Source organism: Oncorhynchus mykiss, chromosome 26, assembly GCF_057628025.1.
Source record: "Oncorhynchus mykiss isolate SJ-2025 chromosome 26, ASM5762802v1, whole genome shotgun sequence".
Lineage (NCBI taxonomy): Eukaryota > Metazoa > Chordata > Actinopteri > Salmoniformes > Salmonidae > Oncorhynchus > Oncorhynchus mykiss.
This window is the reverse complement of record NC_143047.1, coordinates 5415210-5431294: the sequence shown is the minus strand read 5'-3', so window position 1 is coordinate 5431294 and position 16085 is coordinate 5415210. Positions and strand designations below refer to the sequence as shown.

The 16085-nt window shown below is 40.5% G+C and overlaps 1 protein-coding gene across 1 annotated transcript in view; it reads left to right on the top strand.

Annotated features, from left to right (window-relative positions):
• The first annotated feature begins 4547 nt into the window (after positions 1-4547).
• LOC110506271 (sodium- and chloride-dependent glycine transporter 2) overlaps positions 4548-16085 on the top strand; it is a 52117-nt gene continuing 40579 nt past the window's right edge. Inside the window, exons 1-9 of the mRNA XM_036964282.2 lie at positions 4548-5436; positions 6462-6932; positions 8224-8362; positions 9568-9699; positions 9880-10053; positions 12845-12995; positions 13532-13664; positions 13872-14006; positions 14129-14232. Of these exons, the coding sequence (XP_036820177.2) occupies positions 5434-5436; positions 6462-6932; positions 8224-8362; positions 9568-9699; positions 9880-10053; positions 12845-12995; positions 13532-13664; positions 13872-14006; positions 14129-14232 (1442 nt within the window). The 5' untranslated portion in view covers positions 4548-5433. The remainder of the gene's footprint in view (positions 5437-6461; positions 6933-8223; positions 8363-9567; positions 9700-9879; positions 10054-12844; positions 12996-13531; positions 13665-13871; positions 14007-14128; positions 14233-16085) is intronic.

The following is a 16085-nucleotide window of genomic DNA, read 5'->3' as shown; positions in this document are numbered from 1 at the left end:
TAGGTTTTCACTCCAACCCCAACTGTAGCTAAACTGGTTCAGTTTATAAACCAGCTAATTATTAGAATCAGGTGTGCTAGATTAGGACCTACAGGACGGTGTCTCTCCAGAAACAGGGTTGGAGAGCCCTGGTCTAGGTCATCTGAAAAGGGTACTTGGTGGTGCTATAGACCACAACTAGCTGAAAAAAATCTGAATGTTCATCCTTTCTGTGTACTTGCATGTCTTAAAGCATAATAACTGTACGAAAAGTAACTTAACGTATCCATTCCATAGTCTGTGTGTTTGTTTGATAATCGACTCAGTTTGGTTGAGAATTTCAGGATATTTTACCTAAATCTATTACAATTTCCATTATGCCCATTTTCACCAGATTTGAACTTTAACCCGTTGAAAATGGTCTTAAACTAAATTGAACATATCCGGCCTAACTTTGTCACCGATCACTATTTGATCTAGCATGGATGACAGCCTTTAACAAGCAAAAGAAAAACAAGCACTTTTTCCCAGATTGACTGGTCTCCTACTATCAGCATAAAGAGTGCAACCCAATTGGCACCCTTTCCCCTATATAGTGTGCTACTTTAGATCACGACCAACAGAGCTCTGTAGGGAATAGGGTGCCATTTGGGACACATTCATAGTGAGTTTTATTTTGTTGTTTAAAAAAATCTAACAAACCTCCCGCTCTGCATACTCCATTGAGCAGCTCTGCTGACAACAGAATGCTTTTCCACTCTTCCCCTCAGAACATAAATCATAAGTTCTGAAAAAGAAAGGATTGCTGGTTCGTGATCAGGTGGCGACTGTCGCCTCGGATTTGGTTTTGCTTAATAAAGCTATTTTTCCACTTCTGTGTGTCCCACGTCTTTCAATGTGCGTGATATGAATAAATTGTCTTATTGGGGTTCACAGCAAAGTTGTGAAGACCTATTGTTGTTGTCAGAATTGATTTGTTCTTTTTTTGACATAACTCAAGCATAGATTGGTAACTTTTTTCTCATTTGAAAGCTACGGGATTGGTCAAAAGATGACAGTTATTGACAAATTAATAGTTACATTTTACATGTACATTTAATCCACTCCACAGTGGCCTATCAACTTGAAACTTGTCATTGCTATCATGGACATCCCTAAGATGAACCACAATGAATTTGGTATTGATATCTCTAAAAACTAAAACTTTTAACAACTAATTATTTGCATATGTAACGCTAATGCTAAAAAAAAACAGCTGCAATCATCTTCTCATGAACCATACGTCAGATTCACTCCAGATTTTGTATTTAAACTCATTACTAAAGTCTTTAATGGTTTTAATAAAAAAATAGTTGAGGCATGTAAATCTGGCAGCACTGTACCTGTAAATGTACGTTAGCACATATGCTAATCTTCTCACAATTTCCACAGATTGTGCAGTGCCTTCAGACAGTATTCATGCCCCTCGACATAGTCCACATTTTGTTGTTACAACCTGAATTCAAAATTTACTAAATTGATTTTCTCTACACACGATACCCCATAATGACAAAGTGAAAACATGTTTTTTGAAATGTTTGCAAATTTATTGAAAATGAAATACAGAAATATCTCATTTACATAAGTATTCACACCCCTGACTCAATATTTTGTAGGAGCAATTTTCTCACAGGGTTTATGACTCTTTTGGTGTAATTCTAAGAGCTTTGCACACCTGGATTGTACAATATGTGCCCATTATTATTTTAAAAATTCTTCAAGTTGCCAGACTTCAAGTAGTGCCATAGATTTTTAAGATGATTTAAGTCAAAACTGTAACTAGGCCACTCAGGAACATTCAATGTCGTCTTGGTAAGCAACTCCAGTGTCGATTTGGCCGTGTGTTTTAGGTTATTGTCATGCTGAAAGGTGCATTTGTCTCCCAGTGTCTATTGGAAAGCAGACAGAACCAGGTTTTCCTTTAGGATTTTGCCTGTGCTTATAGATGTATTCTGTTTCTTTTTATCCTAGACGATGACAAGCATACTGATAACATGATGCAGCCACCACCATGCTTGAAAATATGATGTGATGTGTTAGATTTGCCCCAAACATGACGCTTTGTATTCAGGACAAAAAGTTCATTTCTTTCATACATTTTTTTAACAGTGTTCCTTAAGTGCCTTGTTGCAAACAAGATGCTTGCTTCTTTTGATTCTGTCATTTAAGTTAGCATTGTGGAGTAACTACAGTGTTGTTGAGCCGTCCTCAGTTTTCTCATATCACGATTAAACTCTATAACTGTTTTAAAATCACCATTGGCCTCATGGTGAAATCCCTGAGCAGTTTCCTTCTTTTCTGGCAACTGAGTAAGGAAGGACACCTATATCTTTGTAGTGATTGGGTGTATTGATACACCACCCAAAGTCTAATAACTTTACCATGTTCAAAGGGATATTATTCAGCGTCAGCTTTATCATTTTTTTTTACACATCTACCAATCGGTGCCCCTCTTTGTGAGGCATTGAAAAACCTCCCTGGTCTTTGTGGTTGAATCTGTGCTTGAAATTCACTACTTGATTAAGGGAACTTACAATGATCTGTATGTGTAGGCTACAGAGATGGGATAGTCATTAAAAAATGATGTAACCACTATTATTGAACACAGAACGAGTCCATGCAACTTATTATGCAATTTATTAAGCACAAGCGGGTTGAATACTTATTGACTCAAGACATTTCAGCATTACATTTTTTATTAATTTCTAAAATGTCCTAGAAACAAAATTCCACTTTGACATTATGGGGTATTGTGTGTAGATCAGTGACACAACAGCTCAACTTAATCCATTTTAAACACAAGCTGTAACACAACAAATTGTGGAAAAAGTAAAGGGGTGTGAATACTTTCTGAAGGCACTGTATGTTGCATTATAGAATTATAGCTCTGCTCAGTGATTTCTGCATACCAGGTCACCAACAAAACTTTAACAATAGTGCAAATCCATGCCAACGCCACTTGATTTCCATTACATGTCTTGCTTACAGATTATCTGAAATATCACTACATCAAACAATGTTTTCTGCCTGAGCCAAAATATAAGGCAAAAGAAAGAGTGCCTGGCCTTCAGTGGAGGACAGAAATGAGCCTGTCCTCCTATACCTCCTCCGACCAGCCTCCTCTGATCTCATCATCTCCAAATCCAACCTCCACCGTTTTGGCAATAGGGTGTTCTCCAGGGCATCACCCAGACTATGCAACTCCATGCCTTCATCTGTCTGTGGTGGTTGGTAACCACTGGTTATGTAATTGGTTTAAATCAGAATTTGGACTATAGCATACTTTGCTGTCACACCGGTGAATATTTGATTTGCACAAATCAAATCTTTCCATGTGTGAAGTGTTGCATTAAAGTAACGCCATACCCACTTCAAGATCTTAAACTTTTCAAATATAATATCTATGGAATATATGGATAATATCAATTCATTTTTTTTTTTAAGTGTTTGCTCCAAAGTATGGGCTTGTTGTTTTGTTTTTTATTTATTGTTTTCATTTTTATTATTGTTGTTTAATGTTTAATAGACCTAATTAAAATGTCAACATTGGTCTATACATTTGAGAAATCTTAAATTACCCATGGATGTTTTGTGTCATTAGATTATATTTATTATTTGTATTATTAATATTGCTAAATGTCGTCAATAATAAAATGTTCAAAAACTTAAGGTTTTTAATCCTTTTTTATTTTATTTTCAATAAGGTTCCTCGAGGAACCCTACATTTCAAAAAGGTTCCCCCACAGTGGGAACTCAAAGTACGTCTCCTGCCGTCTCCCATTCTGTGTATTGGGGAAGGTGTGAGAAGTACAAGGAAAGAGGGGAAAAAAATCAATTACAATTATTCCCTGTTGACAAAGTAATTAAACCTTGGAGCAGCCAGCTAATTTTGCAGCGCGAGGCCCTTATCTGTTATGGCCCAGATTTACGAGGTGCGCTCGCCACACCGGCGCAGCTTTGCGTGCAGGTGATTATCGCACATTTAATAAGGCACGCGGAGTACGGTGACGCGCTCGTTTAAAGACACTGCGAGGTCGGTGGACCGGTACAGCCGGGTTGGGTGTTATTCGGATTATTTATCTTTCTCAGGGGTTTGGGTTGGTTGCATAACAGTTGTCTGAATAACAACACAATAGGATGCTCATCGGGTATTTTTCGCACGAGAATTAACCAATTTTGAATGAGGGCTACATTTCGTTAACAAAGAAGAAAAAGCTGAACAATGCCGTGCGCAATGCAGTATTTTAGGGCAGGCTATTTGTGGTGCTGGGAAAGTTCCAAAGCCTCCAGTGTAGCGCGATACCCCAATGACCACGTGTAAAAATAAAAAAAAGTGTCCTTCTTGCGTAAGAGATTAACAAATGAGTAGCTTCAGTTGTTTCATGAAGACCTCGCCCACTTTTTTTCTACACTTGATCAGTGCTTGTCTCGGTGACGCACACAGAAACGTATAACCCTATATCGCATGTGTGCTTAAATTCCTTGAAGCATAGTAAAGCCTATATATAGCCCGGAGGCTAACAAAAAATACGTTGCAGCAGTCTGCAGTTTTTGTCATCACACACTTCAGAAATATTTGTACAAGGATAATGGTGTAAATAATTGTTATGGTGGATATTTTAACCTTTGATAAATATACAGTATAGCCCAAACTGAATAGCCTGTAAAAAAACATTACTAACACAGGCTTTATGGAAACGAAAAATCATATTTTAATATTGATAATCATATGTCGTAGCCTATATAATTATGTGTTCCTAATATTAAAATATAGGCTAAATAAGTAATATATGATACTAGATGTTAAGCTACATGTTCAGAGTTTTCAACATATTACTTTCGTAATAAATGTTCAATAGCATAAATGCATAAAAGTAGGCATATTTACAACACAATAAACCCCATAGTTTAGCAAAAATAGAAACCATTTAACGAAATAGTTTCCCCATCAGTGTCGTCGTATCTCCCACGAATGGTAAATTTTCGCTCACGAATTGCAGTGCTTGCATGCATTCTCCATCCCCAAAATGTATGTAGACCTACATGCAAATCCTGCCTAGCGCGTGTGTACGTACACATGCCCTCGAGAAAAGTGTATTATTAATCAGCTGGTGAATGAGTCAGTCCAAACACGCACACACTGAGCGGTATGTGCGTGGACAACATGGGCACGATCCTGCGCGTCTTCGCCCGGTGTCGCTTTAAAAATCAGAATCCAAGGCCAATGATTTATCAAACTCTTATTATCAAGAAAATGTCAAGCGAAGGGCACCTTGCTCCGCACTGACGCAAACCCAATCTTTCCCACTGAGGTATAGAAAGCTTTACACTAAGCACGGCCAAATCCACTCCTACTTCTTCCAGTTCTCTTTACAGCTGTTTTTCAACGTCAGCACGTCTTAAGCATCTTCACAAATGGTGAGTAGGCTAAATACTTTGTTTCTTTTTTAAAAAATTCTACATTACATTTGTCATTCAAGTTATCTTATTTATCTAAATGGTTGAAGCAGTCTAAGTTCGTTTTGTTGAAATATTTTCATTTATTCAAACTGCGTGCTGGATAATGGGTTATATTTAGTAGCCGCGTTTGCCCATTGTGCAAAAACTTTTCAGAACTTGCATTCACTTTGGCAATCTCTGAGCAAAAGATGCATTAAGTTCAATCGAAAACACTTGTATTTCGTTCGATATTTTCCAATCAAGGACTACACGTAGGGCTATTTGTCTTGAATGTATTTGTTTTCAATTTCAGATAAACGAAATCAGAGCGTGTCCTTTTAATAGCCTATATGCAAGGTGCTAGATAAAACACGCAGGAACGGTATCTCTTTTAAAAAAAAAATGTAAACTTCAATTTAAATGTAGCACGTTTGTCTTTAGAAATCCCGCGCTCTCTTATATTGCTTTGTTTCCTCTTGGTTAGGGTATATATGCGGAGATAGTCATTTGTATTTCTGCACGCCCGAGTCCTCTCAGAGCTGTAGCCTGGTGCCAGTGATCATACATGCCTGCCAGGGAGAGGGGAGCTGTCAAGAGCCCGGCAGCTTGTCTATTGCCCATAAAAATCAGTAGCTGTGGAGCTGAATGACATGGGGGGAATGGGGCGTAAAATTAAAGAATCTTGCGAACAGGAGAAGCAAACTCCCGCAGACCGTGATCTGAAGCCCAGAGCAGCGGAGCCAAAACATGCGACAAAGGGCTTTTAAAATACTGCAGAAACAACCACCACTGCTGCATTCGTTTTTATTGTAGGTGATTAGCCTATAGGTTTGATCTGAACATAGTAGCGCTAAAATAATTTAATTCTCAATTCATATCCTAGTAGTGCTAACACCGACCTGGTAAATGCATCTTAAAGTGTTTCTGTTTGTAAAACATTTTTATATATTTGTTTTATCCCTTGTCTTTTGTGCTAAGCCTCATCTGTAAATGACATTTTGCAGGATTTCTCCGACCAGAGAGAGATGACCAAACAGCCGGCCAATGCTCCTACCGGTTTTAAACCGTTGCACCAGCCGGAGGGAGCGGTGGGAGTTTCAGCAAACAAACCGTACAATGCCCTTAACCAAACGTCCGCCGCTCACCCGGCCCCTCAGCCAGCACCATCCAACGAGAGCAAAACTTTCTGTCCCACGGAAAATAAACCGGGAGAAGTCAGTAAAGTCTATGGAACATTTAAAAATGCCGCTCCGGCGGTGCCTGGATCCGTGGCTGCGAACTCGGCCTTACGTAAGGATTCCACCAGCTCAGTTGGTGGTTCTGCTGCCCGGGTTGTCCCTGTCCAGTGCGGGGACCCGCTTAGAGCTACCGGAGATCAAAACAATGCGTCGGGCAACTGGACCACCATGAGTCAGACCACCATCATTCTGGGCGCAGATGGCAACACGTCTGTTCAGCCCGGCGCCGTGACGGGGGTAAGTGGGCTCAAACGAATTGTTTCGATACGGGAGGATAGCCCAACCAGGGTCAGGAGAGCTTAGAGGGGGGTTTCTGGATTACAAGACGAACCGCGGTTTGGAGTGAATGGTGATCTATCTGACATGCAACCTGTATTGCCTATTAAGATAGAGAATTGGCTGTGGTGTTATCGGGTCTTTCACGGATAAGGAGGCCGAGGTGGGGGTGACATGCTGCGACTGAGAAGTTGTAATTACCGTCCCATGGGACTCCTGAGATAGTCCAGCTCTGGAGCCTGACGCTGAGGGGTGATTTGAGAGAATATGATCTATATAGCCTATTCAAGTGAGTTTCCATTTGCGATGGCCAGATGCAGTAACCATAGGTTGCAATTGTCTATAAATCGAATAGAATTCACCAATATAATAGTTTAGAATAATTCCCAGTTATTGTAGGAAATTATCAAAATATAGGAACGAAAAAGGTAGGCTATCGATTTCGATGTTCTGACCCTCTGCCTTTGGCTAGAATAGACTATCTATTTGACACAATTCTGTCACCAAAAGTTGGTCTAAAACGTCATCCTGAAAGTGCTGAATGGAAAGAATCTTCCCACTGCAGTGAGATAAAGGAATATGCCTACTGTAAAATGGTTGTTTGTGTATCAGCGTACGGTAATGGTATATCCCCCCGCACTGCGCTGCTCCGTGTGTCATGTATAGATAGAAAGAGGGATAGAAACCCCGCATCATGCTCTCTCGGGATTGGTCTCAGTAAACCCATGACAGCGCTTGGCAATGGGTTACATAAGGCTGCGCATTCTGCCCATTGTTCCAATCCCCGCGAGGGCATTCCTCGCCACTCTCCTCTCTCCCCTCCTCTCACTCTAGTCTCCCGCCCGTGCGCCTTTCTGACAGTGCTCCATTGATAAGCTTGGTCCCGGTCTCCCTACCCCTCTCTCCTACCCCTCTTGGCACGGAATCAGAAATGAGGAAATTTGAATGATCCGTATTTATGAATATTCAGATGAATTTGTCCTGTCATGTTTTAAAATGCTCGCATCAATCAAATAGTGGTATTCCCGCGATTGTTGTGTGCGTTGAAGCGGAGTGCATTTGTATTTTCTGACTGTTGCAAATAGCCTATACTTGTGGCCAATTTAATAGATCGAATAACGAAACGAGTCGTTCGCCCAGAAAGGCAAGGGGTTTGGGATCTGAGACGTTTTAATGATAGGCTATACTAAATTGAAGTCCAATATGGTTACTTAATGTACATGAAACCACTAAAATCCACTGTTTTTCCCAGGAGGACGAGAGTGGAGATGAGAATAAGGCCAGGGGAAACTGGACTAATAAATTGGATTTCATCCTGTCCATGGTTGGTTATGCCGTGGGACTGGGAAACGTGTGGAGGTTTCCATACCTTGCCTTCCAAAATGGTGGAGGTAAGGGGAGTGTTGAGTTGAGAATGTACCTGCACTGCAAATGTCACTAAAGTTGTAAATGCACAAGCACCTAAATGCGGAAAATAAATAAAACGTATCCCAAAACTTATCAGTGTTATTTGACTTAGATATTCCATTGCTCCACAATGATAGATTTAGATGTTTGGCATCACCCATAATTGATATGAACGAAATTGACGATTTAATTAAATTCGAGGAACACAATGGGAATAAGTCGATTTAATTGTGTTCATATCCTAGATGATTTGTATGGTTGTTTTGCCATTGTTTAAAGAACAGTATGCTTAACGTATTTTAACATTGTCAAACGAAAATACATTACTTTAATTAATTCCCTTGCTAGGCTATATCATTGGAGTTGAAATGAGTGTCGGAAAACATATTCTTGACTTTCCTCTTTGTTTGCTTTTGCTTCTCAAAGAAAATAGGCGACTTTTTATTATGACACATTTTCTAAACAGTTATAGAACGCGTCTAGCTAACATTATTTTTCAGCTTCTAGGAGACTACTCTTTCTCGTGGATTTTAGTTCATTTATTTAGGCTTTATGATTGATAATCAGATCTGTAAATAAAATATTATGTATATTATTGTAATTATTATTATTACTAGGCCTATCTTCATTTCAATTTAGTTTGGTCTACACTCATTAATGACCTTATACAACTAATTAGGCTACATGCAAAGGAAGCAAATAAGTATAACACGTGATTTTTTTAATTAGCTTTTTTCTATTACAGCATATTGGATAACTGTCATTCATATTCCACTCACCCAGTTATATGTTACAGCGATAGGTTAAGGCATGATACCGATACTCAAATTTTCCCTATACCCATCATGAGGTTGCTACAACCTAACCTATGAATGAAAGTTTACAACGCAGGTGTTATACTTATTTGCTTCCCTTGCATGTAGCCTAATTAGTTGTATAAGGTAACTACAATATAATAATGCATAGAGTGTAGACCAAACTAAATTGAAATGAAGATAGCCCTAGTAATATGTCACATTTATTTCATTATTACCAGCCATACATAATCTCTTTATTTCATGAGAAAGGAAGTCGAATTAAGTCGATTATAGCCTTCTGTTTAAATCATGTGTGCCAAGTTTGAGTAATCTCTTTTCAGTTGTATCTGTGCGCTACTTTGAAATGCTTCCCCGTTTCCCTGTGTATATAGGTGCTTTTTTGATCCCCTACCTGATAATGTTGTGCCTCGCCGGGATCCCTATCTTTTTATTGGAGGTTTCCCTGGGTCAGTTTGCCAGCCAGGGCCCCGTGTCCGTGTGGAAAGCCATCCCGGCTCTGCAAGGTAAACTGCGCATATACAGGCTGCGATCCAAACTCATAAAGTAACGAATTTAAAACATGTAACATACTCTAACTTCAGAAAAAAAATGAAAACTACTTATTATGATATAATAACTTTTGATCAAGCTCCTCTGCCTGCTTAAGAGTAATTTATATATTTCGTCTCATTTATTTATTTTAGGTTGCGGGATTGCCATGTTGATAATATCTGTCTTGATAGCCATATACTATAACATTATTATGTGCTGGACACTGTACTACCTGTTCGCTTCGTTGAAGGGCTCACTGCCATGGGCTAACTGTAAGAACGAGTGGAACACGTTGGACTGTAAGGACAAAGACATGCTTCTCTTAGGTAAGACCACAATGCGCCAGAACGCACACACACTATCATGCATGCGCGCACACACATACACATAGGCATCCCATCACCATTGCGCAATGCGCAACGCACCCCTCAGCTAAGGTCTATTTCTGTAACCTGGCCTATAGTGTCGAGTGGCCAGTTATTTTAAGCATTGTTTTCGACTTTAATTTACATCCAAAAGTGCTACTTTTGCTTACTAGGTTTATTATATAGATTTTTATATTTCTTCTGTGGGTCTCAAGTTCTTTTTTCAACTGTGTGTAGGTTACATGTGTGATATTTTTTCTCCTGATTATGTCTTTATTCTACCCTAAACACGTCATGAGCACAAAGCAGTTATACAAAATGTGTATTTTCCATATTAAGGTGTAGGCTAAGTAGACAAATTAGTTTTGCACTCGTGCAATTATGAGTAATTGTTTTTAGGTTACATTGGGCTACAATTTATTGTTAAAAAAGAGGATAAATTGATAAAAGAAAGGCTTCCAGTATGACCGGATAATTTTCTCCCAGTTGCATGGGGAAAAAAAATAAAAATCGAAATTTGATTAAGAAAATGCCTGTTTTGTCTGTTGCATTTGAGTGAATTCAGCACAAAAGTTGCTTGCTTGACACATTTACTGTAGTATAGTTGCTGCAGTGCCGCAGTGTGCGCCAGACTGCCCTCTCCTGGTCAATTACAGTAACTGTACTCTCCCTGGTCTTTCTCCTCTGTATCCTTGAATAGCATTGATCAGTGGCGGTCAGTGCCGTTTCAGATGATTTTTTTTTTTATGAGCATGGCCTTATTTCTATTACAGCATATTGGATGACTGTCATTCATATTCCATTCACCCAGTTAAATGTAACAGCGATAGGTTAAGGCTACTACTACATGATACTCAAATTGTCCCTATTCCCATCATGAGGTTTGCTACAACCTAGCCTATGAATGAGAGTTTACAACGTAGGTGCACACAGGTTGAGAGAAGAATTTGATGTGACACATGTACAGACAGTGGCATTCAATACCGCCTTGCACACTCTTGCCTGCATCTAGCTGACAGTGGGTGTGATCATTAATCCAACAGTTGCAAACAAGAGTTTCTTTTGGACAAATTCAGTTATGTTTATCCCCGTTTTGCTTCTGCTTGCTTCTGTTTAAGAAATATGTTTTCAACAGAATCGGCTGAATTAATACACCCCTTGTAGTGGCGATCCCCTATGAACTGCCTCTGGCACAGGAGAGAGCTGTCCATAACGCGTCCATAAAAATCAGCTTTCCAAACGTTACTCTTTTGGGGTGGCGTTCCCATTTATTGCGTATATAAATATAAATAGCTCCAAAACCCATATTCCTACACAAAAGGTGCAGAGAGATGCATTCTATAAGCCATCTATGTTATACGGTAAGAACTGTATGTGCTCTCCTCTCACCTGTGCTAAACCTTCCTGGTCACTTGTGCTACCTATATGCACACATGAACAGTGACCCATGACCCCAACATATAGTGCTCTCTAGTGTACAAAACAAGTCAGAACAACCCTTGTCAGACAACATATACACAACTCATAAACAGGCCAAAATGACTACTACACCCCTGATCATGGGTAAATACAGTTCTCAGTTTCATAGCAGCCACATTGTATTCCTTCTCGCATCTACGTTATGTGCTCTCCTCCTTTCACCTCTTCCCTTCAATTGTGGACTTCAATGCACAAGACATCAGCTGTATGACCAGGCAAAAAAAACTTTCCAAGCCAAACCGCTACACACAGCCTACATCATTGTCACCATGTTAGCTAAAGTAACATCATAGGCAGCATAGGTAATATAACTAAATCTAAATCTCTCTCTCTATTTCTCTCTTGCTTCTCCTTCATTTAGGAAGAAATTAATTAGTTTAAAACTATTTTCTTTCTCTCTCTGAGTCAACTACTCATCACATTTTTTTGCACTGCAGTGCTAGCTAGCTGTAGCTTATGCTTTCAGTATTAGATTAATTCTCTGATCCTTTGATTGGGTTGACAACATGTCAGTTCATGCTACAAGAGCTCTGATAGGTTGGAGGATGTCCTCCGGAAGTTGTCATAATTACTGTGTAAGTCTATGGAAGGGGGTGAGAACCATGAGCCTCCTAGGTTTTGTATTGTAGTCAATGTACTCATAGGAGGATGGAAGCTAGATGTCCTCCAGCTACACCATGCTACCCTACAGAGTGCTGTTGAGGCTACTGTAGACCTTCTTTGCAAAATATTGTGTTTTAATCAATTATTTGGTGACGTGATTATATTTAGTATAGTTTTATCTAAAAAGGATACATTTTTAAATGTTTACATTTTTTTATGAAATTCACTGAGGAGGATGGTCCTCCCCTTCCTCCTCTGAGGAGTCTGCACTGGCATTGAGGCTGTGTCAACCCGTAGGTTTCATTGGTAATATAACAAACTTATGATGATTATACAAAAGGAAATTAGATCTACTCTGTCAAACATGATTAACGTTTCTACGTTTATTCTAAGTGTACGCTACATTTGGGAAAAAAAGGTTATTTCATAATAAGCACAGCTGGTATTTACAGGTCTGTTACAAGAAAAATAACCATTACACATATAAAACATGCTGGGCAAAAATCTATTCTACATTATACCCACCACCTGAGAAAATTGTGAGAGTTGATACAGTTTTTAAACCAGATTATAAAGATGTCTGTCTGTCTGTCACTGTTGAGATATTTATTTGCTCTGATTCGATACAGTGAATGTAAACCTGTCTGTCTGTCTGTCCTGGTTGTGACAGACACGTGCATCCTCCATGATAAAAACATCACCTCTGTAAAGAACAGCTCGTTCTGCCTGTCGGCTCAAGCCATTGGAAACCTGACCAAACTGGTTAACATGACCTATCCGGATAACAAAACTTACGTCAGCCCCAGCGAGGAGTACTTCAAGTAAGTCAAATCAAAGTTTATTTTTCATATGCAAAGGATACAGTGTAGTGTACACAGTATAATGAAATGCATACTTGCAAGCTCTCCTTGCAAACAATACAACAGCTAAAAAATTATTCAATAAAAATATAGTAATTTAAAAAAAATAAAAAAAATAATAACTTGCATCATATTTACATAGAGGTTCTATGTTTGAAGTAGGCCTGCTGGCTGATGATACTTGTGATTTCTCATACTATACTGTAAATGCTGGTTTCCTTTCTAACATAATTAGGCCACAGTTATTGGGCTGTATAGACACTATGATTTCCCGCTATTGATTGACATGTAGGAATAATAAATGTCAGATCTGAAATAACTGTTTTATGTGATTGGGAAATAACCTCCTCTCTATCTCTCTCTCGCCCCCCCTCTCTCTCTCTCTCTCTCTCTCTCTCTCTCTCTATCTCTCTCTCTCTCTCTCTCTCTCTCTCTCTCTCTCTCTCTCTCTCTCTCTCTCTCTCTTCCCCTCTCTCTCTCCCTCTCTCTGTCTCTAGGTATAATGTCTTGCACATCTCCAAAGGGATAGAGTACCCTGGAGACATCCGCTGGCCCCTCGCAGGCTGCTTGTTGCTGGCCTGGTTGATAGTCTACCTCTCCCTGGCCAAAGGAATCAAGTCATCAGGGAAAGTAAGAGAAATATCTCTCTCTCTGCTCATGTGGTAATTTCCCTCTGTGAAATCCCAGAACCATAAAAGAAAGTGTTTAGTTCTGTGAATTAATATGTAATGTTGCTCTCTAGTGGGTTTGTTTTTAAACTAAAAGTGTTGAATCAGTGCATTATCACACAACCTGCTAACTCTCCCTTTGTTTTGTTCTTCCTCTCCCATCTCCTAGGTGGTGTATTTCACAGCTACGTTCCCCTATGTGGTTCTGGTCATTCTGTTGTTCAGAGGAGTGACCCTCCCAGGGGCTGGTGACGGCATCCTCTACTTCATCACACCCAAGTGGGAGAAACTCAATGATGCTAAGGTATACATACACACACGTAAGTGCACACAGGCACACAAATAGACTCACAGACAAATGCGTTCACACACACACATTTCTCCGCCCATCCTTCTGTGTCTAACAGTGAGTGTGTGTTACTCTAGGTGTGGAAGGATGCTGCCACCCAGATCTTCTTCTCTCTGTCAGCAGCCTGGGGAGGCCTCATCACACTGTCTTCTTACAACAAGTTCCACAACAACTGCTACAGGTAAACACTTTTCACTTCTCCCGCCACTGGGAGTGATCTCGAATCCTCTGTCTCGCAATCACATGTGACCGCCCTCTTGACAACATCTTAGCCAGCTGCGCCACCATAAAGCTAGCAACTCTATGGAGCGGGTAGAGACATTTCAAACTGAGGAGTGAGGTTACCAATCAACACGATGCAGACTCAAATTGTTGTCGTCACAGCAACCTGCTTTATGTAACATACTATGTTATGTAGCTTTGAAGGTAAACATCTGATTCTATGACAACATACGGTTGTTTTAGAAAGGGTCGTCAAAATGTATAAAAGGTCAAAAATACAGTTCTGATAAATGTAACAGCTGTACAATGGAGCAAGATATTCAACACTTTCGGGATTTTGAAAATGTATCAAATGTTGACTGCACATAAACCATTATATAATTACATCAGAATGATAATACACTGCTCAAAAAAATAAAGGGAACACTAAAATAACACATCCTAGATCTGAATGAATGAAATATTCTAATTAAATACTTTTTTCTTTACATAGTTGAATGTGCTGCCAACAAAATCACACAAAAATTATCAATGGAAACCAAATGGAATCAACCCATGGAGGTCTGGATTTAGAGTCACACTCAAAATTAAAGTGGAAAACCACACTACAGGCTGATCCAACTTTGATGTAATGTCCTTAAATCAAGTCAAAATGAGGCTCGGTAGTGTGTGTGGCCTCCACGTGCCTGTATGACCTCCCTACAACGCCTGTCCAACTCCAGGACAGTCTGTGATGCAACGTGGCGTTGGTGAATGGAGCGAGACATGATTTCCCAGATGTGCTCAATTGGATTCAGGTCTGGGGAACGGGCGGGCCAGTCCATAGCATCAATGCCTTCCTCTTGCAGGAACTGCTGACGCACTCCAGCTACATGAGGTCTAGCATTGTCTTGCATTAGAAGGAACCCAGGGCCAACCGCACCAGCATATGGTCTCACAAGGGGTCTGAGGATCTCATCTCGGTACCTAATGGCAGTCAGGCTACCTCTGGCGAGCACACTGTGCGGCCCCCCAAAGAAATGCCACCCCACACCATGACTGACCCACCGCCAAACCGGTCATGCTGGAGGATGTTGCAGGCAGCAGAACGTTCTCCACGGCGTCTCCAGACTCTGTCACGTCTGTCACATGTGCTCAGTGTGAACCTGCTTTCATCTGTGAAGAGCTCAGGGTGCCAGTGGCGAATTTGCCAATCTTGGTGTTCTCTGGCAAATGCCAAACGTCCTGCACGGTGTTGGGCTGTAAGCACAACCACCACCTGTGGACGTCGGACCCTCATACCACCGTCATTGAGTCTGTTTCTGACCGTTTGAGCAGACACATGCACATTTGTGGCCTGCTGGAGGTCATTTTGCAGGGCTCTGGCAGTGCTCCTCCTTGCACAAAGGCGGAGGTAGCGGTCCTGCTGCTTGGTTGTTGCCCTCCTACGGCCTCCTCCACGTCTGCTGATGTACTGGCCTGTCTCCTGGTAGTGCCTCCATCCTCTGGACACTACGCTGACAGACACAGCAAACCTTCTTGCCACAGCTCGCATTGATGTGCCATCCTGGATGAGCTGCACTACCTGAGCCACTTGTGTGGGTTGTAGACTCCGTCTCATGCTACCACTAGAGTGAAAGCACCGCCAGCATTCAAAAGTGACCAAAACATCAGCCAGGAAGCATAGGAACTGAGAAGTGGTCTGTGGTCCACACCTGCAGAACCACTCCTTTATTGGGGGTGTCTTGCTAATTGCCTATAATTTCCACCTGTTGTCTATTCCATTTGCACAACAGCATGTGCAATTTATTGTCAATCAGTGTTGCTTCCTAA